Here is a 23,784-nt window from a genome sequence, read left to right as displayed (position 1 = left end):
TAGAACCAAACAGTACAATCTTCAAAGAGAAAGTGAAGTGGAACGATTCAAGAGGACCAATGTGGCCACTAAGGTTAATAATAATAATTTACTTCGTAAAATGGTTAAAACGAAACCTCCGTGACTCAGGCGGCAGCGCGCCGGCCTCTCGCCGCCAGATACCGAGGTTCAAATCCTGATCACTCCATGTGAGATTTGTGCTGGACAAAACGGAGGCAGGACAGGATTTTCGCCGGGTACTCCAGTTTTCCTTGTCATCTTTCATTCCAGCCACACTCTCCAATATAATTTCATTTCATCTGCCAGTCATTAATCACTGCCCCTGAGGAGTGCGACAGGCTTCGCAGCCGGCACAATTCCTATCCTCGCTGCTAGAAGGGGGCTTCATTCATTCCATTCCTGACCCGGTAGAATGACTGGAAACAGGCTGTGGATTTTCATTTTCGAAATGGTTAAAACTGGCAGACACCTTACAATACAACTTAGAATTAATATAGACGAGCCATAAATAGTAATATAAAGAAATCTTTAAATAAATCTTTAAACTAATGTATGAATTTTATGTTCTCAGCAACTCGCCTCAAAGTTTGTATATCCTTATAAAATGAATTCGTTGTTGGATCCTTGAATCCGGTGAAGTAATTGAATATGAGTACAAATTAAATTGTATGTACGTTTAGTCATCAGCCCGAAGGCTGGTTGGATCCTTAACAGCTCAGCCATCAGCTGTCATAGATGGCCTAGGCATCACTGAAAAGGCGTACTAGAGAAATGAGGAGTGAGGTAGTTTCGCGTTGCTTTCCTCATCGAGCCAGAAGTTGCTATTACATATCAGTCTGCCAAGCCCACTGAAATGCATGCATCAACCGACCCTATGAGCAATACAAATTAAATTATTAAAAGTGAATTTGCCGTCATGATTGTAAAGTACTGGATATTTCCACTGGTCTGATGAAGCCGAGTTACACTCACCTCTTCTGCCACATGACGATGGGATCGGCCTCCAAGTCACTCATGTCCACGGTTTTCCCTTTGGCGATCACTTCAGGGTGCTTGCGGACCATCAGCCAGCCGATGTGTGAGAAGAAAAATCCTCGCCTGGAGTTGTGTGGGTCAGCGTCTGTATCATTGAACTTGTGATGGCCTCTATGATCACGTGCCCACTCATAGATGTGATTCTGGAGAAGAGAACAGAACTAGATGTACGATGAGGTACGTGCGGAAAGTAACACCCAAAAGGGTCATGTTATCAGTTGGTGTAAAGGGCTTGGAACAGTCTTCCACTTGTGTGCAGAAAGTCTGGACAAAGTTGGTGGAGGTACACTAAACTATAACTTCTTGGACTATGGATTGGGAAAAGTGTCCTAGAAGACTGAATACGGTACTACCGCAACACTTGTCTGGGAGAAGGGAAGAATCAAGCTCAGGGTAGCCTGTCAGCTCGGGGATTCGTACCTCGGATGTCCTAAACTTGACAAGTTCTATGTAACTTATAATCTTTTCAGTCTGTCGAACACACAAGTTAAACACTATAACACACCTGTAAAAAACACATTATTAAACAAGGAATACACACTATTAAACAAAGAATGACGTGTTTCGTTCTTAAAAGAAAATCATCTGATTCTACCAAGTCACATTCAATAATTGGAAATGTTTAGGCTTATTTTTGTCCAAACATCTATGAATTTGAAATTTGGAACTTCTCTTAACAGGTGAGAGGTCGCGCCCGCGGCAGTTTGCCGCACTTTCTAATATTTGTTAATAATTTCGTTGTGACCCGCTGTAGAGTTTAGGGCGCTCGTTATATCCCTCACCTCCCTCTCTCTCGCCTGACGTTGAAGTTTTCTTTCACTCTCGCATCTGCAGCGCAAATTGCCTTCGTGAGACCCCTCGCGTAGTGCATTCTTACATGACTGCATTTCCAAGAAAGTTTCTTAACTAAAGTTCATGATGTTTATGGTGGCTTTGAGTGAAATGTGGTGCTGTAGGTTTATCTTGAATTGTGACCAAATCATTCATTCAAATGTACAAATGTAAACGTTGAGGGAATTTGCTCACGCGCGACCTCTCGCGCTCTTTAGAAACTAACGTAATTTTACCAGATTTTGCAACAAAAAAATCATTTTTTTATATTGAGAAAATATTTTTTACTGGGTATTATGTTAGTAATAGGTAAAAGGCAGTTAAGCAGGGTACATATTTATATTTTTATGAGAGCATTCACTGCAAAAGGAAAATAGCACCTCATTAAAATATTAAGCGTGCGCAATTTGCCTTCGCGCGACCTCTCGCATTCTGAAACGGACGCGACCTCTTGCGTGTTAATTAGGTCCTGCCTTGTTTCAACTCCAGCATACAGTGCGCGGCGTTTGAAAAACCGTTGCTGCTTCATTGGCTCGACTCCAAACGGCTGCCAGTCCACTGCGCTCTATGACGTCATTCCCTCCTCCTTAGCCAGGTCAATGACATGCTGCACCTCCCCCTTAGGTGCTCTAGCCCTAGTGTTCCCTTAGTATTATCACTGTAGTCGCTATCATTATTATTATTTCTCGTATTACAATTCATTTTTAAAAATAAGCAAGGGTACTTAATGAGTATTTAATGGTCAACCTATTATATCGGCAATTATATTTTTTAACGATAATCTATTTAAAGATCGTCTCGAGTGGTTTTTTTAAGGTATGTTATAGTGTAATATCTATACAGAACATGTGTGTTCGACAGGCTAAAAAGCTTTTAAGTTACATTAAACTGAGTCGAAATCAGAAAGTATGGCTCCCTTCTCACTAAATTGGCTAGTTCTATTGTAAAGCACGACTTGATGCAAATCAGCACAAAAATCTTATCCTGTAATGCTCAGGATCACTACACCGTGTCAAGAAAAATTATTTTTCATTACAACTACTTCCTATAAACTCGCCTTATTCTCGTGGGTTCAATGTATACTATTCCAATCGTTTCAACCTGTCCAAGGTAACAGTCTACCTGCTCTACATAAAGTGCTCGCAAATTTTCTACAGTCAACACCATCCGCTTCTTCCAGAAATTGACACACAGATACCCGTCATCATGTCTTCACCACTCGCTCACTGGATTTTCATTAAACTTGGTATTTACATTAATTCAAATTAAATAAAATATTCAACTGGAAACCGAAAGTGAAAAGCTCCGTAGTAACAAATAAAAATGGGAAAATATTAATAGTGAACCCATGACCTTGGTTCAATAGATAATAATGACATCAGTGCACGGTGGAAGAAATACCTTGAACAACTGTATCATGGAGAAAATGTGCTGAACGAACTAACGTGTATTAAACAGGAACATGAAGTAGAGGAAGATGATAAAGTTTCTACCATTACAAGAATGGAGTTTCAATTAGCACTTCAGCGATTAAAATAAACCTACCGGTTCAGATAACATACTAGGAGAACAGCTAACGAATATGGGATATAACTTGAAATATCTTCTATATATCAATATTTACGTAAATGCCGTTCACTCCATGTGAGATTTGTGCTGGACAAAACGGAGGCAGGACAAGATTTTCGCCGGGTAATTCCAGAAGAATTTATCAAAAGTAGAACGGTTGTGATACCAAAGAAAGGAAGTAGTGTACAATGCTCCAAACACAAACCCATAACTCTGCTCTCTCATACATCCAAAATACTACTATCTATTATAAAAAAAACTGGATAAGTAAAAAATTTAAACTTACAAATTGATCAGGACCAGCTAGGATTTAGGACAGGGACGAGAACAAGAGAAGCAATTTTGGATCTCCGAACTATTTTAGAAAGGAGATTGGAGATAAGTACAAACTCCTAAGTATCGTTGGTAGATAATTAAAAGGCTTTTGATAGCGTGAGTTGGGACAAGCTATTCAAAATTTTTAAAGCTACAGGTTTGAACTGGATGTAGATGGAAGAAGTGTCCCGACAGCAAAAATAATAAAAGGCGTAATGCAGGGCTGCTCAATCTCACTGCGCCCCTTTAAGGTATCCATAGATAAAGCTATAACCAAGTTTAAGGAAAATACAAAAGAGTTAAAATAAGTGAGCACCGTATCCAATGCATTCGATCTGCAGACGATATAGTAATTTTCGGAAACTCCGAGAAGGAGTTGTCCAAGATGCTGAATATATTGTCATAAGCATTGTCAGATTCACGCTTAAACATTAATGTTAAGAAGACCAAGGAATTAATTGTGAGTAATCATCCTGAACGAATTCACACCAGCATCAAACTTACTGACAAGAGTGGAAGAAGTCACCAGTTTCCCTTATCTAGGAAGTCTAATCACAAGTGGCAACAGGTGCAGCAAAGAGATCAGAAGCGAATAGCGCTTGGCAATCAGGCGTTTAGTAATTAAATGTTTTGATCAGTGCAAATTTAGATTTTGGAATTAGGAAGAAAATTGTAAGGTCTTTTGTATGGAGTGTAGGCTACTATTGTATGGGTATGAATCTTGGACAATCAGAGATCGGGACTGGAAACGAGCTGAAGCGTTTGAGATATAGGTCCAGATAAAAATGATATGGATTAAATTGATTGAAAAGAGGATAAAGAAAAGCATCCTGCAAGAAATTCAAGAAAAGAAAGAACTGATTCTTTGATGCTAACGATACAGACAAGAAGAGCTATATTCACTGGCCAGACCTTCCGACATAATAAAATTGTAACCAATCTACTAGAAAGGATAAGCACGGGGAAGAAAGGACAAGGACGACCGAAGAAACACTTCCTTCAAGACTTGGCACAGAATCGGCATTGTTACTCCTACTATGAAATGAAACGACTGAGGACAGAGAACAATGGTTGCATAGGCAATCACAATCAAATAATACTGATCTGCATTTAGGGCAGTCGCCCAGGCGGCAGATTCCCTATCTATTGTTTTCTTAGCCTTTTCTTAAATGATTGCACAGAAATTGGAGATTTATTGAACAATCCCCTGGGTAAGTTATTCCAATCCCTAACTCCCCTTCCTATAAACGAATATTTGCCCCAATTCGTCCTCTTGAACTCCAACTTTATCTTCATATTGCGATCTTTTCTACTTTTAAAGACACCACTCAAACTTATTCGTCTGCTGATGTCATTCAACGCCATCTCTCCGCTGACAGCTCGGAACATACCACTTAGTCGAGCAGCTCGCCTTCTTTCTCCCAAGTCTTCCCAGCCCAAACTTTACAACAGTTTTGTAACGCTACTCTTTTGTCGGAAATCACCCAGAAAAAAATCGAGCTGCTTTTCTTTGGATTTTTCCAGTTCTTGAATAAAGTAATCCTGGTGAGAGTCCCATACACTGAAACCATACACTAGTTGAGGTTTTACCAAAGACTTATATTCCCTTTCCTTTACATCCTTTCTACAACCCCTAAACACTCTCATAACCATGTGCAGAGATCTGTACCCTTTATTTACAATCCCATTTATGTGATTACCCCAATTAAAATCTTTCCTTATATTAACACCTAGATACAATGATCCTCAAAAGGAACTTTCAACCCATCAACGCAGTAATTAAATCTGAGAGGACTTTTCCTATTTGTGAAACTCACAACCTGACTGTTAACCCCGTTTATCATCATACCATTACCTGCTCTCCATCTCACAATATTATCGAAGTCATTTTGCAGTTGTTCACAATCTTCTAACTTATGTATTACTCTATAGACAATAAGATCATCCGTAACAAGCCTTATCTCTGTTTCCACTTCTTTACTCATATCATTGCTATATATAAGAAAACATAAAGGTCCAATAATACTGCCTTGAGAAATTACCCTCTTAATTATTACAGGGTTAGATAAAGCTTCGCCTAGTCTAAGTTTCTGAGATCTATTTTCTAGAAATATAGCAACCCATTCAGCCACTCTTTCATCTAGTCCAATTGCACTCATTTTTGCCAGTAGTCTCCCATGATCCACCCTACCTAATGTTTTAGACAGGTCAATCGCGATACAGTCCATTTGACCTCCTGAATCCAAGATATCTGCTATATCTTGCTGGAATCCTGCAAGCTGAGCTTCAGTGGAATAACCTTTCCTAAACCCGAACTGCCTTCTATCGAACCAGTTATTAATTTCGCAAACATGCTTATTATAATCAGAAAGTTTGCCTACTCGAAGCTTACATGCAACGCATGTCAAACTGACTGGCGTGTAATTTTCAGCTTTATTTCTATCACCCTTTCCTTTATACACATGGGCTGCTATAGTAACTCTCCATTCATCTGGTATAGCTCCTTCATAGAAACAATAATCAAATAAGTACTTCAGATATGGTACTATACCCCAACCCATTGTCTTTAGTATATCCCCAGAAATCTTATCAATTCCAGAGGCTTTTCTAGTTTTCAACTTTTTTTATCTTATTGTAAATTTCATTGTTACCACATGTAAACTTTAATACTTCTTTAGCGTTACTCACCTCCTCTCTCAGGACATTATCCTTGTAAGCAACAATCTTTACATACTGTTGACTGAATACTTCTGCCTTTTGAAGATCCTCACATACACACTACCCTTGTTCATTAATGATTCCCAGAATGTCCTTGTTGGAACCTGTTTCTGCCTTAAAGTTGTGATAGTACATATATCACACCCTCGCACTATATGTAGAAGTGAGAGATATTATTGTCAGTATCCGATTTATTATTATTATTATTGTTATCTGCATTTCAATTGTATATTTTGTCATCAATATTTTTAAGCTTGGAGATCTCCACATATGGTAGGTATGAGTAATTTGTTTTGTACAACGGCTGGGAAAACATTGCTATATTGAAGTTGGAAGCTTTGCATGAGTCATGTATATATTCCAGTCTGATGAGATGAGCTTGTTGTTGTACTCGGAAAGTTCTATGACTCATGTGAAACACCCCAGAGTTTGTTTATGTCTTGAGACCAGGAAGAAGTTCACGGCATGGTCTTGACTAGAGGATACACTCATGATTGGCTGGCCAGGATCAATCTAGGCGTATCATGTGAGAGGAAGGGGAATGCTGATGTCTATAAAGGTTGATCATGCGGCGGGAAACCATAACCACAAACACTGTATGGAAAGGAAGTAGTGCTAACACATACGGTAGTGAAACTGGATATACAGTACTGAAGTGACGCTACTGCTCTATACTGGACTGGACTTCAAACGTTTGTGGAACGTAGTCTGTTATGCTCGTGGAAAGTGGCTGATCGACAAATAGTATAGTGCTTACGCATTAGGTATTGTAGCACTTGTGGCGCCCTGGTATTATATGTTTGGTGAAAGCTATCTCAGACTTTCCATAATTGATGTTCAGGAACGACAAGCGTGTGTTGCTCAACTGTATATATCTTTACAACAAGTGTTAAAGTATGTGAAAACAGTATTACGAGGTACAGTATCTGTGTGATGTTATAAGTGCCGATTATGAGAATCGGCAAGTCGTGTTAATACAGAGACAGTGAAGGGTACTTATCTACTTATATGTACATTATTCAACGAAATAACTACAAATGGTGGCTTAGTTCTCGCTTTCTTTTTCCCACTGTTTTCTTTGTTGTTGTAAATATGCAGTCTTCCAGTAATATTTTGTTTGTGTATTATAAGTGTATTTTGATGTGTTGATGAGGTGCTCATGCATGGATTTTATTGAGAATGAAAACCTACAACCTGTTTTCCAGTCATTGACCGGGTCAGGGATGTAATGAATGAAACATATATAGGCTGTTATTACAATGGGGTCGCCACTCCCAAAGTGATTTATTAATGAATGATAGATGCTATGAAATGAGAATGGAGAGTGTTGCTGGAATGAAAGATGACAGGGAAAACCGGAGTACCCGGAGAAAATCCTGTCCCACCTCTGCTTTGTCCAGCACAAATCTCACATGGAGTGACCGGGATTTGAACCACGGTATCCAGCGGTGAGAGGCCGACGCGCTGCCGTCTGAGCCACGGAGGCTTCTTTATTGAGAATATAGTTAGTTATTTTAGAATCAGTGGAGTTATTGATGAACCTAGGTGCAGTTCCTACCTATTTAGTCGTTTTCAGAAGGTTAGGTAAGGCCTGAAGCAGATGTACCAGTACGCAGCTTTTATGTACACGCCCTGGGATATAAAGAATTATCATGCTCTACCTAAATTCGAGGGATCTATTCTGGTGAACTCCGGCGCCCATACTACGGACATCTCGATTAATTATTTTTATTAATTTAATTTATTTCAAGTACTTTATTAAGTTTATATATATTTTTATTTATGATATGTTTTATGATATATTATTATTTATTGGTATTTATCAAAAGTTACGAAGTACCTATACATACCCTTCCATTTTTCACTCAGATTTGTATGACTGCCAATTATGCTTGCCACCATGTTATCCTTCGCTGACTTCTTTGCTAGATACAATTTCCTAGTAAGTTCCTTCAATTTCTCCTTACTTCCACAGCTATTTCTAACTCTATTTCTTTCCAATCTGCACCTCCTTCTTAGTCTCTTTATTTCTCTATTATAATAAGGTGGGTCTTTACCATTCCTTATCACCTTTAAAGGTACAAACCTGTTTTCACATTCCTCAACAATTGCTTTAAACCCATCCCAGAGTCTGTTTACATTTTTATTTACCGTTTTCCACCGATCACAGTTACTTTTTAGAAACTGCCTCATGTCTGCTTTATCAGCCATATGGTACTGCCTAATAGTCCAAAATTTAAGACTTTCCTTTCTATCACATTTATTTTTAACTACAACAAAATCAGCTTCATGATCACTAATATCATCTATTACTTCGGTTTCTCTATAGAGCTCATCTGGTTTTACCAGCACCACGTCCAGGATATTTTCCCTCTAGTTGGTTCTATCACTTTCTGAATCAGCTCTCCTTCCCATATTAGCTTATTTTCCATGTGTTGGTCATGCTTCCTGTTGTTCACATTACCTTCCCAATTGACATGTGGTAAATTCAGATCACCCGCTACAATCACGTGCCTTTCCTCATCGTTTCCCACGTAGCTGATTATCTTATCATCAAATAATTCGGAATCAACGTCTGTGCTACCTTTTCCCGGTCTGAACAGTCCAAAGACATCAATTTGCGTATTATCTTTAGAGATGAGCCTTACACCTAGAATTTCATGTTTGTCACCGTTAACTTTTTCGTAAATTACAAATTCTTCCTTCACCAGAATGAATACTCACCCTCCTACCATTCCTATCTTATCTCTACGATACACACTGCCATTCCGTGAGAAAATTTCTGCATCCATTATATCATTTCTCAGCCATGATTCAACTCTTATTACAATATCTGGTGAGTATATATCTATTAAATTATTTTAAATCCTATCACTGAATTGTACTTCTACACTTGAGGACTAGCATTTTTATGTCATCCCTACTTGATTTCTAGTTCCCTGTTTCCTTATAACCGCTCCCTAGTCCACCCCGTTTCCCTGGATGTACCTCCCTATAACACTTCCAAACAAATTTCTTAACTTATGTGTACCACTGCGGTTTAAGTGAAGGCCATCTGAGCGCAGATCCCTATCTCCTACCCACCCATTAGGATCTAGAAATCTCACTCCCAGTTTCCCACATACCCACTCCATAATCTCATTTAAATCCCCAATCACCCTCCAGTTAGTATCCCGCCTACACAGGCACTGCCTTTAGAAAATGATGCTGATGATTTGAAATAAAGTAAGTTTGGAGTTTCAATAACTATTGCTGAACCCAAAAGTAATTGATAAATTGATGAGTTGAGTGAGAGCTAGAAGTAGCTCATGCTGCTGAGGACGTTGAGAGAGAGATCTAGTTCTGCCTTCTTTAAAATATTGTGGAATAATTTATGTTCACTCTAGCACAAGAGTGCCTCGCATCTTTATCAACATGTCAGCTGATACGAAGAAATTTGTAGAAAATATCTAAAAGTGAAATTAAAACCCTTTTCACCATGGGCGGATTCAATTATATGATAAAACTGACTCATTTCCTTACTAACCCTAGCTCAAGTGAATTAGAAATACATACACTAGTATAAACTTCAGCACCCCAGCGCTAAGTTCACGAGATGTTAATAGCGTTGTCTCAAGCTTCTGGCATTAAGCAATAGCAGTAACAACAATTAAGAATTTAGTACGTAATACATCATTCCGTCAGAATCCAGATTTTTACACTGCATTTCCGTTTGTGATAGTTTAACACTGGTGTGACCAACGCAAAAGATGTAATAGGGTAATAATGTTATTTGTTTTACGTCCCACTAACTACTTCTGACGGTTTTTGGAGACGCCGACGTGGCGAAATGTTGTCCCGCAGGAGTCCTTTTACGTTCCACTAAATCTACCGACACGAGGCTGACGTATTCGAGCACCTTCAAATACCACCGGACTGAGCCAGGTTAGAACCTGCCGAGTTATGGTCAGAAGGCCAGCGCCTCAACCGTCAGAGCCACTCAACCCGACGTAAAAGAAGTCAATACTTTAAATCATAGAACAGTTAGAGACACATAATAACAGTAATAATATCTTACAGGCTGTCGTGAAACAGTGTTAATTGTGAAGCTCTCTCAATTTGTGGAGCAATTTTATAATCAGAATATTAAACATTTGCTAGCGATTAGAGGAATTTTGGTTGGAAGAATTTCTAGAAATTAATTTGTCGGTTGTATTTAACTGCACACGAGAATGGTAACCCTTGACAGTTTTTCAGCTATTGTAGTTATAAGCTATGTATTTATGATAACTGATGAAGGTTGTGTTAAAAAGGGTTAGAGTTGGGAGCTCTCTGAATTCTGGAGGATAACATCCTGGTAAATAACAGCAATCATCTACAGAGTAAATATCGCTCCCGCACTTCCTCCTCAGTGAACTGTTCGGATACTCTTTACTTCCACTCCCAATAATTATTCAGCATCTCAGTTACCATTAGATACATAGAGTGCAGTAACATTAACAATGCTTTATATTTATCATCCCTTCCCCTGCCATGTCTTCAGAAATATCATATAGCTGAAATGTTGCCGCTAAAAGTGGTCAATAAATTTACTCATTCATATGTCTCACACTTAAGTGCTGTTAAATGCCAACCTATTACGACAGTATTGTCATGGGAGTGAGGGCCTTACTAATTGCTAAGTAAAATTAAATACGAAGTAGAAATCAGTTTAATTGTTTTTCCCTCAACGACAGAAGCCAGCCAAGACATTGAGAGTGAAAGATGACAAAGTATTTTTTTTTTTTTTGCTAGGGGCTTTACGTCGCACCGACACAGATAGGTCTTATGGCGACGATGGGGTAGGAAAGGTCTAGGAGTTGGAAGGAAGCGGCCGTGGCCTTAATTAAGGTACAGCCCCAGCATTTGCCTGGTGAGAAAATGGGAAACCACGGAAAACCATCTTCAGGGCTGCCGATAGTGGGATTCGAACCTACTATCTCCCGGATGCAAGCTCACAGCCGCGCGCCTCTACACGCACGGCCAACTCGCCCGGTGCCAAAGTAATAATAATAATAATAATAATAATAATAATAATAATAATAATTTTTGTTTTCGGAGATGCCAAGGATCGGAATTTTGTCCCGAAAGATTTCTTTATATGCTGGTAAATCTGCCGACACGAGGTTGTCTTATTGGAGCAGCTTCAAATACCACCGGGCTGAAAACCTGGAAAATATGCTTATTTTCAAACACGTCAAAATTCTATTTGAGAAATGACCTCTGTAGGAAAAGCTATAGTTTGCATTCACTTCGAATCCTGAATACACCGTTCATAAGCAAAGATATTTATTTCTAATTTTTCTGAAACAAATTTTGGATTAAAATCTGTTGTCTGAGAAATCTGACACTATGTTGTTCCCTAAGCCTTGCAAAGGCAATTAATTAACTTTAGTACACTAAAGGTTTCGAGAACCGAATTGTAATGGTTGTGTAAAGGTCATTGCTCTAATTGTTGTTGTTTGAGTCATCAGTCCATAGACTGGTTTGATGCAGCCCTCCATGCCACCCTATCCTGTGCTAACCTTTTCATTTCTACGTAACTATTGCATCCTACATCTGCTCTAATCTGTTTGTCATATTCATACCTTGGTCTACCCCTACCGTTCTTGCCACCTACACTTCCTTCAAAAACCAACTGAACAAGTCCTGGGTGTCTTAAGATGTGTCCTATCATTCTATCTCTTCTTCTCGTCAAATTTAGCCAAATCGATCTCCTCTCACCAATTCGATTCAGTATCTCTTCATTCGTGATTCGATCTATCCATCTCACCTTCAGCATTCTTCTATAACACCACATTTCAAAAGCTTCTATTCCCTTTCTTTCTGAGCTAGTTATCGTCCATGTTTCACTTCCATACAATGCCACGCTCCACACAAAAGTCTTCAAAAACATCTTTCTAATTCCGATATCAATGTTTGAAGTGAGCAAATTTCTTTTCTTAAGAAAGCTCTTCCTTGCTTGTGCTCGTCTGCATTTTATGTCCTCCTTACTTCTGCCATCGTTGGTTATTTTACTACCCAAGTAACAATATTCATCTACTTCCTTTAAGACTTCGTTTCCTAATCTAATATTTCCTATATCACCTGCCTTCGTTCGACTGCACTCCATTACTTTTGTTTTGGACTTATTTATTTTCATCTTGTACTCCTTACCTAAGACTTCATCCATACCATTCAGCAACTTCTCGAGATCTTCTGCAGTCTCAGATAAAATAACAATATCATCCGCAAATCTCAAGGTTTTGATTTCCTCTCCTTGGACTGTGATTCCCTTTCCAAATTTCTCTTTGATTTCCTTTACAGCCTGTTCTATGTAAACATTGAAAAGGAGAGGGGACAAACTGCAGCCTTGCCTCACTCCTTTCTGGATTGCTGCTTCTTTTTCAAAGCCCTCGATTCTTATCACTGCAGACTGATTTTTATACAGGTTGTAGATAATTCTTCGTTCTCGGTATCTGATCCCTATCATCTTCAGAATCATAAATAGCCTGGTCCAATCAACATTATCGAATGCCTTTTCTAGATCTACGAATGCCATGTACGTGGGCTTGTCCTTCTTGATTCGATCCTCTAAGATCAGACGTAAAGTCAGGATTGCTTCACGTGTTCCTACATTTCTTCTGAAGCCAAATTGATCTTCCCCCAACTCAGCTTCAACTTGTTTTTCCATTCTTCTGTAAATAATACGTGTTAAAATTTTGCAGGCATGAGATACTAAACTAATAGTGCGGTAGTTTTCACACCTGTCAGCACCGGCTTTCTTGGGAATAGGTATAACAACATTCTGCCGAAAATCGGATGGGACTTCTCCTGTCTCATACATCTTGCACACTAAATGAAATAACCTTACCATGCTGGTTTCTCCTAAGGCAGTCAGTAATTCAGAGGGAATATCATCAATTCCAGGTGCCTTGTTCCTATTTAGGTCACTCACAGCTCTGTCAAACTCTGACCTCAAAATTGGGTCTCCCATTTCATCAGCATCAACAGCCTCTTCATGTTCCAGAACGAAATTATCTACATCGTTACCTTGATACAACTGTTGGATATGCTCCTGCCATCTTTCTGCTTTGTCTTCTTTCCCAAAAGTGGCTTTCCATCTGAGCTCTTAATATTCATGCACGTAGATTTCCTTTCTCCAAAGGTTTCCTTGATTTTCCTGTATGCAGCATCTACCTTTCCCAGGACCATACAGCCTTCGACATCCTTGCACTTCTCCTTCAGCCATTCTTCCTTAGCTACCTTGCACTTTCTATCCACTTCATTCTTTAATCGCCTGTATTCTTTTCTGTCCTCTTCATTTCTAGCATTCTTGTATTTTCGTCGTTCATCAATCAGGTCTAGTATCTCCTGAGTTATCCACTGATTCTTAGTTGATCTTTTCTTCCTTCCTAACATTTCTTCAGCAGCCCTACTGACTTCATTTTTCATGACTCTCCACTCTTCCTCTACTGTGTTTCTTTCGGCCTTTTCATTTAGTCCTTGTGCAACATGTTCCTTGAAACGATCCATCACACTCTTTTCTTTCAACTTGTCTAGATCCCATCTTTTAGCATTCTTTCCTTTCTTCAATTTCTTCAACTTCAGATGGCATTTCATGACCAACAAGTTGTGGTCAGAGTCCACGTCTGCTCCTGGGAAAGTTTTGCAATCCAACACCTGGTTTCTGAATCTCTGCCTAATCATAATGAAGTCTATTTGATACCTTCCAGTGTCTCCAGGTCTCGTCCACGTATACAGCCGTCGTTTGTGGTGTTTGAACCAAGTATTGGCGAGGACTAAATTATGGTCAGTGCAGAATTCAACCAGCCGACTTCCTCTTTCGTTCCTTTGTCCCAATCCAAATTCTCCTACTGTGCTACCTTCTCTTCCTTGGCCTACCACTGCGTTCCAGTCTCCCATCACAATTAGATTCTCGTCACCTTTGACATATTGTATTAAATCTTCTATCTCCTCATATATTCTTTCAATTTCTTCATCATCCGCTGAACTAGTAGGCATATAGACCTGTACTATTGTGGTGGGCACTGGTTTGGTGTCTATCTTGGCGACAATAATTCTTTCACTATGCTGGTCGTAGTAGCTTATCCGCTGCCCTATTTTCTTATTCATTATTAAACCAACTCCTGCATTACCCCTGTTTGATTTCGTGTTGATAATTCGGTAGTCGCCTGACCAAAAATCCTGTTCTTCCTGCCAACGTACTTCACTTATACCAACTACATCTAACTTTAGCCTATCCATCTCCCTTTTCAGATTCTCTAACCTACCACAACGATTCAAACTCCTAACATTCCACGCTCCGACTCGCAGAATGTCAGTATCCATCTTCCTGATGATCGCCCCCTCTCGTGTAGTCCCCACCCGGAGATCCGAATGGGGGACTAGTTTACCTCCGGAATATTTTACCCGGGAGGAAGCCATCATCAGTACATCTTTCATACAGAGAGAGCTGCATGTCCTCGGGAGGTGGTTACGGCTGTAGTTTCCCGTTGCTTTCAGCCGTGTAGCAGTATCAACACAGCTAAGCCATGTTGAATATTATTACAAGGCCGTATCAGTCAATCATCTAGACTGCCGCCCTTGCAACAACCGAAAGGCTGCTACCCCCCTTTCGATGAACCATTCGTTAGTCTGGTCTCTCAACAGATACCCATCCGATATGGTTGCACCTGCGGCTCGGCTATCTGCATCATTGGGACACGCAAGCCTCCCCACCGCGGCAAGGTCACATGGTTCGCAGAGGAGGCTCTAATTATTATTATTATTATTATTATTATTATTATTATTATTATGAAGCTGGAGTAAGCCACTAATTAAAGGTACTCCTATTTATCGTTAAGATAAGCTACGAGCTAGAGTATCGCAGTTCAACTATACAGTATGTTATGCAAACTGTCTGAAGAACTATCTACTATCTACTATTTGTCCGCTGATGGTGCTCCAATGTTAGCACGACAGAACCTGTGGAGATACGAGTATTCAGCATTGAACAGTGATACCCTCCTACACAAATTTCCTGCTGTTATCAAGAGAACTCACCTGGAAAGCGATGGTCTGAAACACCGCGAGTATAAGACGTAGTTGCCACGTGGCTTTGAATGAGCGGTGCGCCCAGAGTCGATGAGCACCTGCTGTTATCCCCACCGCGGACATCGAGGACACCACCAGAGCTGAAATCATGTAAACGGAATGTAGTGCACAGTACAAAACCGAACAATAAGAAAATAACTTAAAATGTGTAGCACCATTCCACGTGTATTTTATTCCTGAACCTTAATAACTACATCATTCTCTATTTTACACTTTGCATGTTTGACAGGCAACATCCTCTGCCATTATGGTATTTCCAAGAAGCCGTCGCAGCCAAATCATTCATTCATTCACTGGGATATTGAAGATGTCTTGTTCCAGTCGCAAGGGTGGTCATATTTTCAACTTTCCTGTGCTGCTTTAAGTGAAGCTATCCTCTTAAACCAGTGATAAAAAAAATCACCTGCGGGCATTATACGAAAATATGAGTCATATTTGTGTGGTTATAAACTAGTGATGTACAAACTGGAGACTTAACATAGCGTTGCTAGCTCTTTAAAAGGACAATACGGGAGATATCTGACCAACTACCACCCTCCTTGCCCAGTCGTCGTGATGTCAAACATATTTGACAACATCTCTGATGTACACCTTAGAAACAGGAAATTACGAATACAGGGTGGTGGGAAACAATGTGAACCGCGTATATGAGCTTTAGAGGGTTGATCATACTGATAAATAGTTTGAAAAAAAAAATCTCACGCCGTTGTTATTTTATCAGCCAATCAGATCGCTCCGCGGGCAAATTCAAATGGGCTTTGCTAAATCTGCACGTGGCTTAAAGGCTCACTCCCACCTAGTGGAATCGAATCGAACCGAACAGCCGAAAATTCCACTCGACCGCTCACATCTAGCAGAACAGAATCGAACGGGATCCTGCGGGAAACTTCAGGCTAGCAATGGACGGTCTGATAGAAGGTGTGAGGAGGCAGAAAATTATGAGAGATCGGAGAAGTTTCTGGGTGCATGAAATGAACAAGAGAGCCAAACGGAGAGTATTCAAACTTATTGGAATGTTTAATGCGCGATGAAGCTAAATCTCGCCGGTAGGCCTACTTCAGATTTACTGTATTGTAATTTCAACAACCATTTCAGATAGTAGAATTTAACAGAAAAGTTTAATTTAACAGGAGGAAATGCTACCTAAGATGCAATGGGAGTCCGTGATCATTTTTAGAACTTCTTTAATGCAACAGATTGCCTCCCGTGGCAGGATGAAATCATTAATCGAGGTAGCCTCAATATTATTTTTTTATTTTTTACAATTTGCTTTCCCTCAAACCGACACAGATAGGTCATGGCGACAATAGGATAGGAAATGGCTAGGGCCGTGGCCTTAATTAAGGTACAGGGCCAGCATTTTCTTGGTATGAAAATGGGAAAACCACGGAAAATAATCTTCAGGGCTGCCGACAGTGCGTTTCGAACCCACTATCTCCCGAATAAAATCTCACACCTGCGCGACCCTAACCGCATGGCCAACTCTCTGTAACATTAATTAAAGACTGTTAAATGTATTTATAGTCCACATCAGAGCAATTTCGTATACAGTAGCCTACTATTTGTTAGGAACACATATACGACAGTTTGAAACCTAGGGAATGCCACTTACGAAATCGTTCACTGTAAATATAATAAACACTTAAAGATACATCTCATGTGGGAAGTGATGTCAATTATCGTACTGATATACTGTATGTCCGCCTCTGTGGTGTAGTGGTTAGCGTGATTAGCTGCCACCCCCGGAGGCCCGGGTTCGATTCCCGGCTCTGCCACGAAATTTGAAAAGTGGTACGAGGGCTGGAACGGTGTCCACTCAGCCTCGGGAGGTCAACTGAGTAGAGGTGGGTTCGATTCCCACCTCAGCCATCCTCGAAGTGGTTTTCCGTGGTTTCCCACTTCTCCTCCAGGCGAATGCCGGGATGGTACCTAACTTAAGGCCACGGCCGCTTCCTTCCCTCTTCCTTGCCTATCCCTTTCAATCTTCCCATCCCTCCACAAGGCCCCTGTTCAGCATAGCAGGTGAGGCCGCCTGGGCGAGGTACTGGTCATACTCCCCAGTTGTATCCCCGACCAAGAGTCTGAAGCTCTAGGACACTGCCCTTGAGGCAGTAGAGGTGGGATCCCTCGCTAAGTCCGAGGGGAAAACCGAACCTGGAGGGTAAACAGATGATGATGATGATGATGATGATGATGATGATATACTGTATGTGGACTCCAACATAACATGATTTTGTGATGTAGTCAACAAAAGTATGAAATAATTGTGTATAGACTACAGTAACCTACCACAAAATTGATTATTCTGATAAGTTTGGTTTTTCATAGCCTTGCTTATTTCCTCCCAGGCATTATTTTTGGCGTTGTTGCAGTAATGCTCGTGGGTCTTGTAGTAGAGGAAATTATATTTTTGAACTAAAGTGATAAGTTTTTTCGTGTCTAGTATTAATAAGTCAAATAAACTATCCCAAAACGGAACGTTCCCGACCGTATCCAAGAAACAGCTAAAGCTGATACACATTTGCCGCCAAATGGTCGTCCGAAAGATCTCGACCCGACCGTTTACGAAGTTTCACGAATCTTGATAATTCTGTTCGATTCCGCTCCGCTAGTCGAAAAATATTCTTGACAGAGAATCATGTTCCGTTCGGTTAGATTCGATTCGACTAGTGGCGATCGCCATCTCTATCTCCAATTTAAACACATGTTAAAAACAAATTATGTTCAGTTCGATTCGATTCCATTCCATTAGGTAGGAGCGGGCCTTTAGACAGGCTTTAGAGCACCCATCGAAGGAAAATAATTTCGCCAGGGGAGGCATATGAACACGGACCTCCGAGCTGACAGGATCGTACCATAGCAAGTACGTTAGGGTGACACCAGCTGGAACCACGCCACGGTGTGTTTGATGCTGCTTTCTCGGCATGACTCTCAAACCGGTTTAAGCCACTTCAAAATTTAGCAACACCGCATCACAAAGCCCATTTGAATTCGACCGCGAAGCTATCTGATTGGTTAAATTCAGCAGCTGAAAAAATTATAGTGGTGCGAGATATCGAATTATTTTTTTCAAATTGTATATCAGTAGGACCAACCCTCTAACCCTCATATACCCGGTTCACGTTGTCTCTCTCTTTCCTACGTTTGGCTTTGCAAGATTTGTCACCCGAAGATGCATGCCAATAATATACAGGCTATTTTCCGACTATTCTATAAATATACAGAGTCTTCTTCTTTAATCATGCAAGGAGGAGAGTCACTTCGTCTCGTGTCTTCACAAGTACTCCAGTCGACAAATAGATAGACTAATCTGCGCCTTCGAAATCAAAAGTAAGTTTGTTCGTTATATAAATCTACACGCCTCCACTGACAGTACTCAAATTTGCACCGAGGCTCATGAGGCACTCGGACGGGTCGTGGAGCTAATATCGTCAAAAGATTTCATAAAACTGCTCATAATGTGTGATATAGGGTAGAAGGTTTTGAGTGTTGATCCCATTGTTGATACCAAAGCTCTTAAGAAATAGACTGGACACACGAAAAGCAATAAGCATGGAACTTCGAATAGCAAGGAGTATGGTCAAACCTCATACAGAGGTACAGGACTAAGCTCTTCGTTGATTCTTCGCTGCAGTTTGCTCTATGATATAATCTATCGATTCATTCTCTGGAAAAATTTCCTTAATCCCTTAAATGAGTCGGACAGGTCGTAGAGGTAGTTATATTGTCAAAGATTTCATAAAACTGTTCATAATGTGTGATATACGGGTAGAAAGTTTTGTGTGTTGACACCATTTTTGATACTAAAATTCTAAACGGATAGAGTGGACCAAAGAATAGCATGGTATTTAAAATTGCAAGGAATATCTATGATATAACCTGATGAGCCTCCGTGGCTCAGGTGGCAGCGCGTCGGCCTCTCACCGCTGGGTTCCGTGGTTCAAATCCCGGTCACTCCATGTGAGATTTGTGCTGGAAAAAGCGGAGGTGGGACAGGTTTTTCTCCGGGTACTCCGGTTTCCCCTGTCATCTTCCATTCCAGCAATACTCTCCACTATCATTTCATTTCATCTGTCAGTCATTTATCATTGCCCCAGAGGAGTGCGACAGGCCTCGGCAGCCGGCACAATTCCCATCCTCGCCCCAAGATCGGGGCTTCACTCATTCCATCCCTGACTCGGTCACTGACTGGAAAACAGGTTGTAGGTTTTCATCCATTCCTCTATGATATGATCTACCGATTTTTCTCTGAAAAATTAACCTCAATTCCATAAATGAGTATCAAATGATTACTTACAGGTGGATCTATGATACAAAATGGAACTTATAGCAAGGAATATCTATGATAACATATAGCGATTTATTTTCTGGAAAATTAACCTCACTTCCATGAATGAGTGCGGAATGATTGCTTTCATGTGCGGATTACTTGCTTCATTCGTATCTATGTGCAATAACTTAACTACGTAGAGCGCGGAATTTAAAATCCACGTGCTTTTGACAAGTTCTAACTACGTGGGCGTAGATTTTAAACTTCGCGTGCTGACACAACATACCACGTGGTCGTGACGTCATGACCACATGCTCTTGTTTGTAAACAAAGCCACGTGCTTGGCCACGTGCGTTTTTGACAGCTGTCATCTTGACGGACCCTAACCTCACTTTTAAGGACAATAGAGCATTGCTAACCTCACTGCTGCCATCTTCACGGCGCTAAACCTCATTGCTGCCACCTTATGCACGTCGTGGCGCGGAATTTAAAATCCACGTGCTTTTTTACACCTGTCAAAATAACAGCTGCCATCTTTAACCACGTGGGCGCGGAATTTTAAACAACAGAACATCACTAACCGCACTGCTGCCATCTTGACGGGGTTAAACCTCACTGTTTGCCACCTTGGTTATACGCTTTAGTGTTAGTTTTCTGCTAATCGTTAAGCTGTTCGCATCATCGAAATAGAGCGTGACAAGTGTCTAAAGATTTAACTTGTATCTTTTAAAAAGAAGAATCTGTAGCAGATGATAAAGTCCGTCATGGAAAATCCTATTTTTACCTATATTTGCAAAGAGTGTGGAAAAGCATTTTCCCGAGGCTATCTCAAGAGACGTCATGAGATATCATGTAGGACAATTTTTCAATGCAAACATTATAGAAGAGAGTTCAAGAACGCATACAACGTTCAACGTCACGGAGCCGCGTGTAATGTAGCATCATCGAGAAGAAAATACAAAGAGCTCAACCGTAGTCAAGCAAACACTGATTTATTTTTAAAAAGTACACCTCTGCGAGAGATTTTTAATTCTCCATTGTTGTCTAGGACTGCTACAAGTTCTGTTACTAAGCACACATTTCGAGATAAAGAGAGGCAAGATCATGGTCATGATAATAAGGATAACGATGCTGATAATAACAGTAATAAAGGAAAAGGAGAAGAATAAGAAAAAGAAGATCTCAATGTTTCATTGCCATTAGAGCTTTATGATTTCGCTTCATTTTCTAAGCCCACTACACGTACTGTCGCCGTGCAAACATCTCAAGAAGAAATGCAAGATGAAGTAGAAGAAAATTTCAACGCTTAATTGCTATCGAAACAAGTTAAGTTTGTACCTGGAAACGCTACTACTGAGGCACGTATTACATCAAAACAAGTCGCTAAACATCTACTGTCTGCATATAGGCTCAAAGTTCACAACAAGCCTCTTACCCTATGTAGACGTAAGATACTGTAAAGACTCGAACGTACTCGTAAAACGTTTGCAACTGCTAAGAGCCTATCGAGAGGCCGGTTACACAGAGTATAAAGAAGATATTTTTGAAATAGAGCAAGTATTACGTCGTGTAGGTATTATTAAGTAATAGCTCTCTCTCGACAGTACAATAGCCTAAACACCTTCCTACATTCCCAGCACCTACCCTCACCTAAGTCATCCTTCTGTAGTATATAGTCAATCGGGTTGCTATATTTGTATAGATTATTTTCCAACATTCTCCCTTCCTTAGGGTGTTAACTCCATCTCTAGATGTAGAGCCGGTCTCAAGCACGGATAAAGAGAGGATAGGCACCCTAGCCCACTAGTCCTTTATCCCTAGGAGGAAGGCGTGGTAAGGAGGAGGAGGAAGAGTCCTTTCGTCCTTTTGCCCTTTTGTAGTCTTGTAAACATTACAGTAGACCATAAAATAACTCTAGTGTTTAAATCTATATTCATAAAATGTTTCAATCAGACAATTAGTGTTCTAAACACAAAAATACCTGTTGTAAGTGTCAGCATTCTGTCCTACTATGTCGTAGTTTATGAGGCTGAGGGTTCGATTCGTAGAAATAAATCCTTCGAGGTTACATCAATTCAAAACACCTGTCGACTTAAAAAGAGTGTCGCGTAAGTATTCGTCCCTAAAATAAGGTTAAGTTAACAATATATATTTCCGATCCCTCTTACAGCTCATTTTATCTGCATAATAGTAGTGATTTTTTATTTAAGAGGAAGTACACTTCTATTCCTCTCCCTCGTAAACAAAGGTTCAATCCTATTATTTTTATTTTGTTAAAACAGGGTTTGAATCCATAATTTTTCTCCTTAACACAATATGATGTAGGACAAAGGTATCCCCTGCCAAGTAGTAAAATCATTTTATCTGCACAGTAGTATGATTTTTTATTCTGTTACGATAACTAAACAGATCTTTTTTCCTGTTGCATGTGTTCGATTCCGCAAGATCCATCTCCTTAGGACAACGGTATCCTCAGCTTAGTAGTAACTAATATAATTTTATCTGCAGTGATGAAGAAGTATGTCGGAAAGAGATATACAACATTTGCAATTCTATGTGTGCGCGTTGATTGCATAGGAGTGCGATTGTATCAACAGAAAGATTAATCTTATCATGTTTTGCGCTATACGTTTTTCTGTTCTGAACATGTTTTGTCTTGTTCTACAGTCAATTCTAGTGTGTGCTAATTGTAACTTGTCTTGACGAATAGAAACATACACCACAGTAGCGATAAAAGTTGTTTGTTTAATAGTCAACATGTTTTGTCTTGTCGGATAAAGACATACAGCATGTCAATTCTATATTTTTGCAACTGCATTCTGTAACTAGATTGAACCTGGTGTGTCTTGTCGGATACAGCATTTGCTTAACCTGCAATATTTCTGCATGCTGAAAAAAGTAATACCTTCTCCTCCTCCTACCGCTCCCTCCTCAATCGAAAAACTTATGCGACGAGGACAACGCTGCATAACGTAAGTATATTTGTTTGTACGAGTAATGTGAAGTTCAATTCAGGAAGGCATCTGTCCGTAGGAGGAGGGATTTAAGTAACCTCAGTAACTGTAACGAGGAGTCCTTTTGTCCTTTTGCCATGAGGAGCCCTTTTGCCAAGAGGAGGAGCCCTTATGCGAGGAAGAGGAGCCCTTTTGTCAGGAAGAAGAGCTCTTTTGCCATACAGATGAGGAGGAGCCCTTTTGCCCTTTCGCCCGGAAGAGAAGCCCTTTAGCCCTTTTGCTAGGAGGAGGTGCCCTTTTGCCAAGGAGCCCTTTTGTCCTTTTGCCAGAAAGAAGAGCCCTTATTCCCTTTTGCCAGAAAGAGGAGCCCTTTTGCCCTACAGATGAGGAGGAGGTGTCTTTTTTTGCCCAGTTGCCCCTTTGCTAGGAGGAGGAGGAGACCTTTTGCCCTTTTGCTATACGGATGAGGAGGAGGACGGCGGCTGTGTCCCTTCGGAGGAGGAAGAGTCCATAAGAGCCTATGTATAGCCGCCATCTTATGCAGAAACCCCTGTCGTGTCAGCCCCAGATTGGAGCTCAGGACTCATTCTTCCGAGGATCGAACCCATGACCGGGACGTAGGAGGAATGGTGTCGCTGAGATATACGTTAATATTATAAGGGAAATTATAAGTTAATAGTAATGACTATGTAATGGCAACAAGGCCAAGGAATCATAATTATAATGCTGATATAAGTAAATTAAGAATCATACAAGATTTAAGAGTTGAAGGCACACCAAAAGCTGTGAGCCACAAGTTGTGTAATTAGAAGTAAGGCTTGGTCGAAGTAGGTGAATCATAAGCTGCACCCTGCTAAAGGTGCGTAGTATATCTTCAGAAAAGGTGGGTAGCGAGTGAACGGAAGAGGCAATTCCGTTTTCGTGTGTCTGAGGACATTCTCCATAGGATGGAAACTTCGATGGCCTTCTCGAAGGGAG

At 40.4% G+C, this 23,784-nt stretch overlaps 1 protein-coding gene across 1 annotated transcript in view; it reads right to left on the bottom strand.

The window, feature by feature from the left end:
* The window catches only part of LOC136858471 (acyl-CoA Delta-9 desaturase), a 175,011-nt gene that overhangs the window by 14,320 nt on the left and 136,907 nt on the right, over positions 1-23,784 (bottom strand). The window contains exons 3-4 of the mRNA XM_067138028.2: positions 15,532-15,662; positions 973-1,178 (exon numbers count right to left, since the gene is read on the bottom strand). Of these exons, the coding sequence (XP_066994129.2) occupies positions 973-1,178; positions 15,532-15,662 (337 nt within the window). The remainder of the gene's footprint in view (positions 1-972; positions 1,179-15,531; positions 15,663-23,784) is intronic.

The sequence above is a fragment of the Anabrus simplex genome, chromosome 1 (genome assembly GCF_040414725.1).
Source record: "Anabrus simplex isolate iqAnaSimp1 chromosome 1, ASM4041472v1, whole genome shotgun sequence".
Lineage (NCBI taxonomy): Eukaryota > Metazoa > Arthropoda > Insecta > Orthoptera > Tettigoniidae > Anabrus > Anabrus simplex.
The sequence above is the reverse complement of the archived record's forward strand: the minus strand, read 5'-3'. Positions and strand labels throughout refer to the sequence as shown.